Consider the following 13199-nt stretch of genomic DNA (forward strand, 5'->3'; position numbering starts at 1 on the left):
ATTACAGCTCTCTAAACAAAAACATCAATCCTATCGATTGTAAAGAAACAATAACTGATAAGAATAAGGAATTTCCTTCTGCACAGAGAAGGAAGAAGGAACTGTTTTTTACTGTATTCTCACCTGGACAACCCTGGGGGCGGGGCTTCAGGGCCCCGCACTGAATATAAAGGAGGCGATGATGCTTGACACAACACCACTAACTCCAGATCTGCAAGAGCATCTGAAATCTTCACAGCTATCTACACGGACACAGGTAGCGAAATTCTTCTTTTCTTTTTTTGCTGGGATGTTCACATATTTTTTATGTTACAGTACACAGTGCTTAAGAAATAGATTTTGTGCATGACCTTTTTGTGCTCACTTGTGTTTGTTTTAGGGATGCTTTTCTCTGTCCTTCTTTTTCTGGGCGTTTGCCTGGTGCCTGCTCACTCCAAACCACCAGGTAGGCTTTAACCACACAGTGGACATGTTTCTAATGCCCTTTTATACATGACTTTATCTCTGTAACATCACTGGTGAAGTTTAAAATCATTTTGTCACAACTGATGAGTAGTTTGATGAGTGTGATTTTTCTTTGCAGGGCAACATCTGGGCAGTCCTTTCCTTCAACGCTGTTTTGACGATGCAAAGAAACTTGTGGATGATGCATACACGTACTCCAGAGCAGAGTGAGTTCATTTTATGGGTTAATTCATAAAATAGATTATCTTTCAAATTAAGACAGCATAAATATTCATTGAAGAATTGTTACTTTTTTTGCATAAGTAACAATTTAAATTGTGCCCTGAGTTTTTGCAATTAGCTGCATTTTCATCAAAGTAAAGTGAGTCCACACGCTTTTTCATAAAGTTTGTGTAAAGTTACATAGATACTGATAGCAGTATCATTTGTCCAGGAGCTTATCAATGTATTGGTACTGACCGGTTAGGAAATGGTACCAGTTTACTACTGGATACTATACTGCATCTCACTCCATGTCCGATTTAAACAGTTTCTGCACTGAACCCTTTGTGTTGACGTCTGACAAGAAGACATGCATAAATCAGTTTTTTTATGGCGACAATGGGAAATGGTGGCATCACCAGTTTCAGTATTTTTCAGTGCTTTCTCTAAGAACATTTATATGTTATAAATGACATATTTTTTTGAGTTTGTAACGTTTGAAAGAGTTTATGTTGCAATTTGTGTGGAGTCATGTTGTATAATGCTTGTACTATTGATTGGTGGCAGTAAGAGAAGGTGCTTTTGCTGCCACAAAAATAACAGTGTTATCACCGTACATTTGTAACCCAACTTCTAGGCAACATTCAGAGATATATAGCTCAAAAAAATTGTAAGGAAATGTTACAGAACTTCATCATTCAGATGTGTTGTGTTTTCTCCTCCAGGAGTCTGAGACGCGTCCGCAAGGAGGTGGTGAGTCCTCACGATATTCTTCGTCTAATGAAGCAGCCTCGTGGTGACACACGCTCAGCTGTGAGATCTGCAGACTACATGGCGCAAACCCTCCGTCTGGTGCACGACAGGGTGCATCATGTGCACAAACGCTCACTCAACGCGACAGGTCAGACATGCAGCACCCAAACAAAGACAATACATACAGACAAACACACACAATATTCACATTGTTTTTTTCTTTGACAACTCTTCCTGGTCTTTGTTGAGGGTCTGAGATTTGCTGTTACGTAATGTGGGCATAGTGGCGCTCTTCAAAGCTCTAATTAAGGACTAGACATGAAAGTTGACAGGCTTGCACACACACTTTGAATCCATAAAATGTGTCTTTCACTTTTTTCAGATTTGCTCTCTCAAGAGGACCTGGAAAGACTTGCTAATATAACTGGATGTGCAGCTCGAACCCGTATTCCACCATGCCGATCCACACCAAACCTTAACAGATATCGCACAATCACCAGCGTCTGCAACAACCTGTAAGAGAAACTTCCAAGCCTTCCTTTTTTAAAATTTAAGTAGCAGGGTTCTTTTGCATTTTGACTTCTACAACACCATCTTTGACACACAAAACATGTGCTTTTATATGTAAACGCTTTTAAAAGATACCTCAAATTTCACTCCTTTTTCAAAAAATGTACAGCCACATTTTAAAATAGCAGTTTCTTCATAATTAACTCTAGTTTCCTATTCTGACTTCCTGCTTTCCTTAAAAACAGAATCCCACATGAACTGTATGTAGGAAAAAAAGCAATTGTATGGTGTCTTTCCAAAGGCCAATCTGTGTTGAATTAATGGAAACGGGGTCGAGTGGCGCTTATGTTCAGAGGAAGTGTTTGTGAAATACATATAAACATCTTAGGCCATACACCGCAGAAGATGTGTACACTTCCCTAGGATTTCTTAAGCAGCATTTCCAAACATGTATGCCTCTTATTTGCTTTTAGGAAAAACCCTCGCCTCGGAGCTTCGAACACCCCCTTTGCCCGCTGGCTACCTGCTCAATATGATGACGGCATCTCCGAACCAAAAGGCTTCAGAAACCGAACCATTAACAACTTCCTGCTCCCACTGGTGCGACCGTGAAATCCCAGACACTCGGTTTGATTAATGTAAATTCTGATGATTTAAAATGAAAATGACTCAATTCTCCTCCACTCTCAGGTGCGACAGGTGTCCAACAACATCCTAAGCACAACGGACGCAGGCGTGGTCAACGACAGAGAGTTCACTCACATGGTGACCTTGTTTGGGCAGTGGAATGACCACGATCTCACATTCACGCCTTTCTCCCCCAGCATCAGGTCTTTCAGCAACGGGGTGAACTGTGACGAGAGCTGTGAGCGAACTGAGCCATGCATCCCCATCCCGGTCGGTGTCAAAGCTCAGACTGAAACATTGATTGGTTGTTGTCACTGAAATATTTTCTCCATAACCTTTGGTCTCTCTTTTCATACAAACAGATTCCTCCCAGAGACCCCCGCATTCCAGCCGGCCCTGACAACTGCATCCCTGCTTTCAGATCCGCCCCTGTTTGTGGAACAGGATTCTCTGCCTACAATTTTGGTGGAGAGCCCAACAAGAGAGAGCAGATCAACGCCCTGACAGCCTTCCTGGATCTCAGCCAGGTGTACGGCTCTGAGGATAAGCTTGCCTTGGATCTTCGTGACCTTGAAAATGATGGCGGCTTGCTGCGCGTGAACAAAGAGTTTAGAGACAATGGGCGTGAGCTGCTGCCATTCCACCCTCTCCAGGTGAAGATGTGTGCCACCCGTGCAAGGGTCACCAACAACACCAATGCCAGGGAGGTGCCCTGTTTCATTGCGGGTTAGTCATCTTGTAATTTCATTGTAACTAATAGGTTTATAAATGGTTAATTAATCATTAATTAACGCTTTATGAATCAGTAATAAGCCATAGGAGTAGTAATAAGAATTTTCGGTTGCCAGGTTGTGGAAAACTGTTTTATATCCAACATTTAGCAACTAAAATGTTGTTCTTATCAATATTTTATTTCTGATCTATAAAGCATAATTAATTGAGAACCATTGTTTACCACTCATAAACTTTTGATGGAAAGAGGAAATGGACAGCTCTAATCAACTGTTTGATGTGCACATTTCTGTCTGTTAGGTGATACCCGTGTGGACGAGAACATCGCTCTGACGTCCCTTCATACGCTGTTTTTGCGTGAGCATAACCGCTTGGCTCGTGAACTGAGGAGACTAAACCCACACTGGGACAGCGAGACCCTCTACCAAGAGTCCCGCAAGATCATGGGTGCTTACACGCAGGTAGCTAAACCTCAAAGTCAGTCAGCCTTCATAACTGACACTTCATAAACTCAGTCAGTTTTCTCATTTCCTGTTTTCTCAACTTAGATATGCTGTGCAGGTATGGGACTGTTTATGTTGAAAGGAGAGCCAGATTTTAAAAATGCTGAAAAGATGCTGAGGGACCTGTAAAGGAGCATATACTGCTATACTACTAGTATCATCTTAAGTTCGCTTATGTTAGTAAAATGTAAAACATAGCTAACAAGCTAGGTATTCAGTCATCATTAGAATAATTGGCTGGCTAGTTTACATCTGATGCAGTGTTAGCAAAACACTAGCTAACTGGTTAGCTAACCAGAGACTGTATATTACACTTTTACAGGTCATCCATCAACATCTCTTAACCAGAATTTGGTTTTCTTTTCACCATAAACTATAGCACATAGCATATCTAAGTACAGGAAACAAGGAAGGAGAAAGTTGACAGAAGTTCTGCTGTGTACCAAGCATGGTCATGTGTGATTAGAGAACAGTGCAAAAAGGGTCATTTCTATATCTCCATACACTCTGCAGTTTTTTACTCAAAATAAATATCTGTCTTTCCCAGTTGTTTGTATTCAGGGACTATCTGCCACACATTGTGGGCGAGGACGCCATGCGCAGACAGCTTGGCCGTTACCCTGGCTACAATCCCAATGTTGACCCCAGCATCTCCAACGTCTTTGCAACAGCAGCATACCGCTTCGCCCACTTGGCCATCCAGCCAGTCTTATCCCGCCTTGATGGAAACTACAGGGAGGAAACTCGGTTCCCCAGTGTCCCCTTGTTTAAGGCCTTCTTCACTCCCTGGAGAATCGTCTTCGAGGGTGAGCTGCAGAGAGACGTGTGGTAACTAATCAGTCACACTGTATTGTACTGTCACCCTAATTTTTATTTTGTCTCTCCAGGTGGTATTGACTCCCTGCTGCGGGGTTTGGTTGGCCGTCCCGCTAAACTGAACACTCAGGATCACATGATGGTGAACGCTCTGAGGGAGAGGTTGTTCGAGTTTGTGATGCATATGGCTTTGGACCTGGGCTCCCTCAACATGCAGAGGGGACGTGACCATGGCTTGCCTGGTACAATACATCCCTCACTCTGATTTTCAGCCTTTTGAATTTTCCCTCTAATGTTTCATCTCTTTCTTAAATGACTTTGTTTACTTGTTATTTACTCCTCTAGGCTACAACGCCTGGCGCAAGTTCTGCGGCCTGTCTCAGCCCAGGAACCAGGCACAGCTCGCTCAGGTCCTGAACAACAACGACCTGGCCCGCAGGCTGCTGCAGCTCTACGGTACGCCCGACAACATTGATGTCTGGATGGGAGGCGTGGCCGAGCCGTTTGTCCGTGGCGGCCGTGTGGGTCCTCTGTTCGCCTGCCTCATTGCAACACAGTTCCAGAGGATCCGTCAGGGCGACAGGTCAGTTTGTGTGTCGACACATACGATAACGTGTATTTATAATGCAGGCATGGAATTCTGTGGAGATGATATGTCTGTGTTTTTAGAAAAAACTATGAAAAATAGATGAAGTCTATGTGTTGCTTTCAGCCCAGTCATCTGAAAGGAGTTGCAGAGTTTGGGGTGTAGTAATGGTACTACCAGTACCACATACTACCTCTGGGGGGTGCAGAAGTCAGATATTCTCAAAATCTACACACAGTGTATTTAAATTGTGGCCCCCAGAAGAATAATTGCTACTCTGGAAGCAGCTAATGAGGATCCTTAAACAATATGTTTTTATTTTGAATAGACTAACATGGATTATTTCAGCTCTTTATTCACATACACTTTAAAATTCAGATTTATACACCAGGAGGCAGGGAGTCCAAATTTACCCAGAGAGAAAACAAGCTGTCAAGTTAATTTGTTTCAAAATGAGTCCGACTTGTGTCACTTACTGCATTGGTTCTCACTTTTTTTCAATAATGGAAAGTACCCCCTGACAAGCACAAAACATTTTTGGTAAAAACAAAACAAGAAAAGAACAAAAAAAAAAAAAAAAAAACTATACAAAGAGGAATAATGCAGTGCTACGCCATCACTGTCAGCTCATCATGACACTGACGGGATTTTGTTGGCTGTTTTTGCTTTTTTCCCACTTTTTTTTCACCTCATAATTCGTAAGGAATTTTGCATGGTATCTTGTGTAGGATTTGGAATTATATGATATATGGATTTCTCAATGCAGCAAAAATGGCCACTAAAAACCTACACTTCTTATATTTTTTCAAAGACATACCTTATCAGAAACAGTGGTCTGCCCATATTCTCCTCAGTATTAAGGTCAAGATCACCACCTCAGTAAGAAGGGCTGTCCTAAAGACTTTGGATTGGTTCTGTAATGTATTTTTTTTAGTTCAGTTTTAGCAATGAAAGCTGGGAGGTTGTTGTTAGTCCCATATGAGCACAGTGTTTAGAGGCTGACTTTTGAGTCTAGCAGTAACCAGAGGTTTTAAAACAATTTTTCTTGTGTCAGTTCACACCTTGGATATGAGATGATTGTAACTGTGTTCAGCCTCATTTATAGTAATAATTAATCTCAATCATAAAAATAGATTTCAAATACTGCATTGACGCTAATCTCTTTCCCTGTTCCTCTCATTTGAAACAATCAGGCTGTGGTATGAGAAACCAGGTGTCTTCGATGGGAGACAGAGAGCTGCTCTGTCCACCACCACCCTGTCCAGGATCATCTGTGACAACACTGGCATCACGTCTGTCCCCACCGACGCCTTCGACGTCCTTTCAAGCAGGAACCGGCTCGTCCGCTGCTCCAGCATCCGACGTCTGGACCTGTCAGCCTGGAGGGAGAGACCCTGCACAGGTGAAACACCACTGGATCAAACTTTTATAACCTCGGGAGGGGGGAGGAGAGACTCTCAACATTTTTCATTCTGAGTTTAACCTGGTGTTTTTATTTCTTCTCTATTCTCTTGATGGAAATCGTTCTTCATATGTGGTGTTTGATCTTGCAGGCCCAGGGGGTAGCTGTTATCAAGTCAGTGGATCAGAGGTCGGTTTTAAGCACTAACAAGTAGCAGTCACATTTTAACAGCACAATGAAGCTATGCCTTCTTAAAAAGTGCAAATTCAAATCATTTAACAACTGTTGTTATTAACTCTATGTCATCTCAGGTGAAGGTGGCCCTTATTTCATTAGAAACTGTTTCGTGGTTTACTAATACAAACACATTTTTTCATATACAGAATGTGGAACAGTTGGACAACGTGGACGACGTGGACCAAGGGGGCCTCGAGGACAACGAGGTAGTGTATTCAGTTATTGTATGCAATGTTTGTTCAGCATTTTCTTCATTGTACATAGTATCAAATATCCTCTAAATAGCTCTAAAATGCTTGAAATGATCATATACTGACACCATAGCAAGTCACAGTAATTTTACAAAGACTGTGCTCATACTAGTACTTCACTCTGGATGCATTATTTAAAAGGGATTTATGAAAATATTTAGAAATAAGTTGTGTGTTTTTTATCAAAAATGTGGCAGCAGAGACATCCAGATTCAATAAGCATTCAAAATCTTACTTAAAGATACTTCTATGAAGTTTTTTACTGGATATAAAGCAGTCTTGATTTATTACTGATCCTTCTATATGACCTACATAAGCAAACAAAACCATCAACGAGAAGATGGGTGATTACTATTTAGTTATTCTTAATGCCTGATTTCTCCTTGAAAGGGGAGGCCCACAGTCTTAGACTTCGAAAACCTCTTGGAGACATGATTTAGTAAAATGTTTTTACAGCATTTTGAAGCAATCTGTACTGTTTCTCTGCAGGTCCAGTAGGACCCCGCGGCCCAAGAGGCCCACCTGGACAGTCCACACTCCATATCAACGCCTCACAGCCACTGTCTGCCTTCTCCGTCCGCCTGGGCGAAAACAACCCATCCTCACAGAGAATCCTTCACTTCCGTCAGGTCATCTACAACCAACAGAACCTTTACAGCTCTAAGACAGGCATGTTTACATGCGTCACCCCCGGTATCTATGAGTTCAGCTTCCTCTGCACGTCCTTCACCAGCGCAGGGAGTGTGGACCTGTGGTGTAACAAAGAGCTGGTGCTGCGCAGTTTCAGGGTGTCTCAGGGAGGTCGCCACATGTCATCAGGGGACACGGTCCTCCGGCTGGAAGCAGGAGACAGAGTGTGGCTGGAGGCCGCTGATGGTAACATCGGCCTGAGCACCAAAAGCTTCTTCTCTGGACGCCTGCTTTACACTGTGTGACATTAACACCTCTTCTCCAGGCTGAACCACCACCCCTCAATACACCGGTGGTCTGTCTGCTTTAGGATCTGTTTTCATTACTTTTGCACTGAACTTCACCTTCCATTAATCAGGTCATATGAAATATCTATTAATGATAATTTATGTTTTGTTTTGTTTTTTTCTTTTGAGCCAGTCAGCTAGACTGGAGCACACGATACAATTGTACATGGTACATTATTTCTGAAAATGAACAAATTGTAATGGTTTTAGCAGCCTGAACATGTATATGTGATTGCAGCACATTTTTTAAACTGTTACAGCATGCGCATGCAATCTAATGAAGCGAAAATTTGTCAGTAGCCATTTTGATGGTGACATTTTTGTAGTATTATTATGAATACTTTATGCACTGATGAAATTGAAGCATGCCTTGAAAATGTCTGTTGTGCTTGTGTCTGTGAGGCTTTTTTTTCCCTGTATCTTTCATATCTGTTGTATTTTACTTTCAATAATTAAACTAAAGAAACTGAGCCGCAGCAAACACTGCATTCATGTGTTCTTATTTCTGAGACATCGGGAGATATTTCACTGACATCTTTTGTGAGGTGAGGACTAGCAAGCAAGCAAGGAAAGTTTATGTGTATAAAATGTGTCTGAGGAGCACTTAAAAGACCCTGAATAGAGAACCTAAGAGCTCAGCTCATAGTGTGGGGATGCAAGAGGTCAGTAATGTACTGTGGAGCCTGGCCATGTAGCGCTCTATAAGTGAGCACAAAGATTTTAACCATCCAAAATGTAATTTATTACTGTTAAGTTGGTCTTATTTAGTGTTTGAATGAAAAAACAGGAGAATCATAAAGAGTATTATCGGGAGGGGGGCAACCTCTTTTAGAGCAAAAGAAAAAAAATACTGCAGAAAATGTAAACTATTTCAAAATATAGATTTTGCATTGCATTTTTATCTAAAAAAAAGTCCTGTGCTGCAGAAAGGATGATTAACTTAAATAATAATGTCCAAGCTTGTAGCTGTCTGCACAGTGTTCACAGTTTTCTTCACAGTCTTCTACAACCAGTGTATGTTGGATGAAGTATTTTAACTTTGCACTTGGTCTAAAATTTAAAGTAGCTCCTAACCTTCTGGATTAAGAGCCGCACCTAAAAATATGTTGCTGCATGTCATGATTTTTGATTTTCATTTGACTCAAAGAGATAACGGTCTGAAAAGTAACTTTGAACAGTGAGATCTTTTTATTGCCGTTTTCAGATTAAAACAAAAGAAAAAAAAACAAGGGTTGGTGTAGGGAACACAGTACAAAACAATTTTTCAGTTACACAGATGGTAGTTTACATCCCATCAATGATGTATTCCAACTATAAAATGTAGATCAAGCTTGGATACTTTGAATCACAGCATTTTTTTTTCTTCATTAACTGTACTGAATGACACCTGTAGATGGAGCCATTGTTCCTTTCTAAACAAAGAAATCAATGATTCATAGGGTGACTTAACTGCCTTAACTCACTCCAAAAAACTACATCAAACTCACAATTGTCCCATTTTCATCTTTTTGATTAATTCTTAAATGAGCTTTCTCTATCTAAGCAAAAAGTGAATTTCAAACCACATTTGCAACATATAAATCTTTTTTTTTCTCAGTTTCTCTTGCTGGGTGAGAAACTAGCATCAACATATTTGATTTATCAAACTTTATTCATGAAAGCAGATATAAAAGCACAATGGTTTACTTAATAACAAACAACTCCAGTTTTTAAGGGTCACTTGAGACTGGAACCGACCCACCATGAACAGGAAGGATAGACAAACTAACACACTAACATTTACATCTGTGGTTGGCTTATTGTATATTCTCCAGCCCACCTGGGCTGCACATGTTCAGCCTGCGAAAGGCGTCCGAGGAAACGGAGGTGAACTTTGCAAAGAAATATGCAAACTTATACAGGGTCAGTAGGAGAAGAAGGATTCAGATCTTTTGCTGAAGTAAAAGTAACAGTCCTGCCTTCAAACTTTATTTCTAGACAATGCAGTTAAAGAATCAAAAGTAAAAGTTTTTAATATGCAAAATGGCCCCCTCTAAATTATGGGGCCTTAAAGGTCCTGATTGATGATATTTCGTTTTTTATTACAACAGTAATTCAAGAGGCATTCCATCAGTGCTGATATAGAGTACAACAGCACTTGGACTTTTAACTAGTTGTATGTGCTAATAACCATTACATTAACCTTACAGTGACTAGAGGGTAGAGACCACAGACAGGACAAAAATCCCTTTGTAATCTGACCAAGTACACACAGTAGGATACAAGAATAGCGTTTTTTATAGCTTTTGTTAATTAGGGAAAATATTCTCGCTTACATGCATATGTGTTACAGCTTCCAAATGATTTGTATAGTATAGTCTGTACATGGTTGAAACAGATAAATTATAAGATCGTTCACAGTTTTCACACTCAGTAGATAGAAGTATTAGTAGTTCTAGTAGTAGTAGTAGTAGAATCTGTTTGGAAGAAGACTGAGATCCACCTTTTCCAGTGGTCTTGATCTGGTTATTTTGGTCTGCACCAGAATGAGTCTCAAAAATAAAAACATACAGACATTCAGTCTCTTAAGACGTCTGAGCTGGACAGTCATAAGGCTGTTTTATGGCTCAATACTAATAATTTGTTAACTGTACTTAGGTAGATTTTTCAGGTATCTGTACTTTTTTTTGACAGCTTTTTACATTTACTTTCCTCATTTTAACTAAAAAATCTGCACAGTCTACTCCGTACATTTTTTTTTTTCTAATTTATTGCATTTAGGGGGAATTATTGATTATTTTTATGTTGCATCATTGCGTGCCGGCTTCCCAACATCAAGACTGATTTCAACCTAAATGGACAGAACAATAAAACACAGTCAAGAGCATTTCTTTGGTGTTTCCATCAGCATGGTACAGACATAATTAGACAAAAGAAACATAGAAGATGTAACAATACAAGACGGACAAGAGAGGGAGACTCAACCACAGAGACGAGACGAGGTTTAGTTAACGTTTCACAGAAACAGTCGGTAGAGACGTCCTTCAGAGGGCCATTTTTATACTTTGAGTTCATTTCAGAGCCTGACCTTTTTTTCACTTGAGAGAAGAAGTTGAATCAGCACTTTTACTTTTACCAGTCTTATTTTACACAAGTATCTGTACTTCTTCTTGAGTAAAGAATGTGTGCCACCTCTGATAGCACTTAAATAAATGTAGTTAAATAAAAAGCATAATATTTCTCTCTGGAATGTAGTGCAGTAGATGTATAAAGCAGCATAAATTGAATATATTTGAGTAAAGAACAAGTACCTCAACATTTTACTTAAGTACAGCACTTGAGTAAATGTACTTACATTCAGGGCTGAGATTTGAACTAACCCCCTCCCCTAACCCTAAACAGGCCAGCTGTTTCCATCTGCTCCCAGTCTTTGTGCTAAGCTAACCTACTGTTGGCTATAGATCCATGTTTATATGAGAGTACTTTTCGATCTTCTGCATGAGCTCTCTGCCAGAAAGCCAATAAGCATATTTCCCATACTGTCAAATTATTCCTCTAAATGGTGATAATTTGTCAGTGTGTTGACAGCTTGTTTTCGCTGCCACCAAGTGGCCAAAAAAAATCAGTTACTGCAGGTTTAAGTGGAGCTTCGGTGCTTCCACCAAACAACACTGACATGTAGTGTGATTTATATTATCTCCACAGTTTATTCTGTTATTGTCTTGGCAAATAGAGAAACACATAAATTACTGCTGAAACAATGTAATACAACATCACAAGTCTAAGAAGAGCAAATAAATCTCTTTATCGCCGGATTAATTGGAACTTCTCCCTGTGTCTGTGATGAGAAGAGATTCCGGGAGTGAAAAGAAAAAGAACATCTGCATGAATCATAGCACAATGTAAAGTTTTCTGGGTTGTGTCTTGATAAAGTGCTCCTCCTCCTGGTTGCAGAGTCTATAGTGCATGTGCAGAGTGCCACGTAGTCCACCAGACTGTGTGTGTGTGTGTGTGTATGTGTGAGTGTGAGTGTGTGTGTGTGTGGTGCAAGCCCTTACTTGGTGCTCCAAGAGTAATGGAAACCCAGTATTTATGAAAGAGAAAATATTTGAATTGTCTGTTTCTGTCATAGAGTTTTGAGCTGAGCTGAACCTGACCTTATTTGAATAGAAAGAGTTTTGCAAATGGGTGGAGGGAAAACCTACAACTGGAAGGAAATGAGAGAGTGTAAATCTAAGAGTGTAAAAAGCTCTAGAGGAGATGTCATGGGATAGAACTTGTGGGCTTTAAGTAGAGGGATTTGATAGAAGAGTCTTGGGAGTAGATTAGAGGAAGTAGGCCTTGCCATGGATGTTTTCAGAGATGTGTGTGGTCCTGTGTCTCTGTGATGAGATCATAATCATGACTATTAAGAATGAATAAATAAATGCAAGTAGGGAAAACTTACTTCTTATATTTATTCAGGTTAACTAAATGAGAAATCTGTATTTACTGTAGTAACTTGTAAAATGACCATATGTCAGAAATTAAGAAAACATGCTAAGTTGAATTACCAGTGGTGTCCTTTAAAAATTTAAAATTTTCCGGCCCCTAACTTGTTGTTGTTTGTCCTTTTCGCATTAATTGGAGTTCAATTTCACACCAAATGTTCGCAGAATGAATTACTGTCTGTTTATGAGTCATAATGAATCAGTAATAATCTTGTAGAAGGAGTAGATTGTTATAACGGTTCAATTGAGCAATATGTTAATGGAGTCTGCAGTCAATGAGGCAGGCAGTCACTGAACTCCAAGTCCAGAGTGTGTGTTTTTGGAGCAGTGGGCCTTTGTTTTCAGGATAATGGCTTTACTGACAGTTATAGCAGCTGATCAACTCGCAGTGTCAGACTCACTGTCACTTGTTATTGTCAAATTACCATGTTGCGTTTGTCTTTCGTGGCTGCAGTGATTCTGCAGCCTGCTTGAGCATCCTTGAATCTGGGGAGGAGGGAACAAGGGAAACAACTTCAACCAAATATTGTATATTAAACAGTATTTCAACCTATTTAATATAATGTCTATGGTTCCAACTTGCTATTCAGACTGCTGTACTAATTGTTGGATTACTTGTAATTGCTGCATCTGGCATCTTAAAACTTAAAATTTAAACTTATTTTCAGAA

At 40.1% G+C, this 13199-nt stretch overlaps 1 protein-coding gene across 1 annotated transcript; it reads left to right on the forward strand.

The window, feature by feature from the left end:
- Positions 1-203: 203 nt before the first annotated feature.
- On the forward strand, positions 204-8541 carry mpx (myeloid-specific peroxidase). Its single transcript, XM_084745584.1, has 15 exons — positions 204-256; positions 380-445; positions 584-671; positions 1392-1567; positions 1802-1934; positions 2403-2529; positions 2620-2826; positions 2919-3282; positions 3589-3749; positions 4339-4597; positions 4679-4849; positions 4953-5190; positions 6387-6595; positions 6979-7038; positions 7573-8541. The coding sequence occupies exons 2-15, from the start codon at positions 382-384 to the stop codon at positions 8016-8018; spliced, it is 2703 nt and encodes a 900-aa protein (XP_084601710.1). The 5' UTR covers positions 204-256; positions 380-381; the 3' UTR covers positions 8019-8541.
- The last annotated feature ends 4658 nt before the right edge of the window (positions 8542-13199 follow it).

Source organism: Lutjanus erythropterus, chromosome 20 (genome assembly GCF_056507025.1).
Source record: "Lutjanus erythropterus isolate fLutEry1 chromosome 20, fLutEry1.hap2, whole genome shotgun sequence".
In the NCBI taxonomy this organism is placed as follows: domain Eukaryota; kingdom Metazoa; phylum Chordata; class Actinopteri; order Lutjaniformes; family Lutjanidae; genus Lutjanus; species Lutjanus erythropterus.

Bases quoted from the DNA above. Each gene is read 5' to 3' on its own strand.
- mpx (XM_084745584.1), top strand. From the start codon at position 382: ATGCTTTTCTCTGTCCTTCTTTTTCTGGGCGTTTGCCTGGTGCCTGCT. The intron at 3,283-3,588 runs GTTAGTCATCTT...TCTGTCTGTTAG, and splicing joins GGTGCCCTGTTTCATTGCGG to GTGATACCCGTGTGGACGAG. The intron at 5,191-6,386 runs GTCAGTTTGTGT...TGAAACAATCAG, and splicing joins AGGATCCGTCAGGGCGACAG to GCTGTGGTATGAGAAACCAG.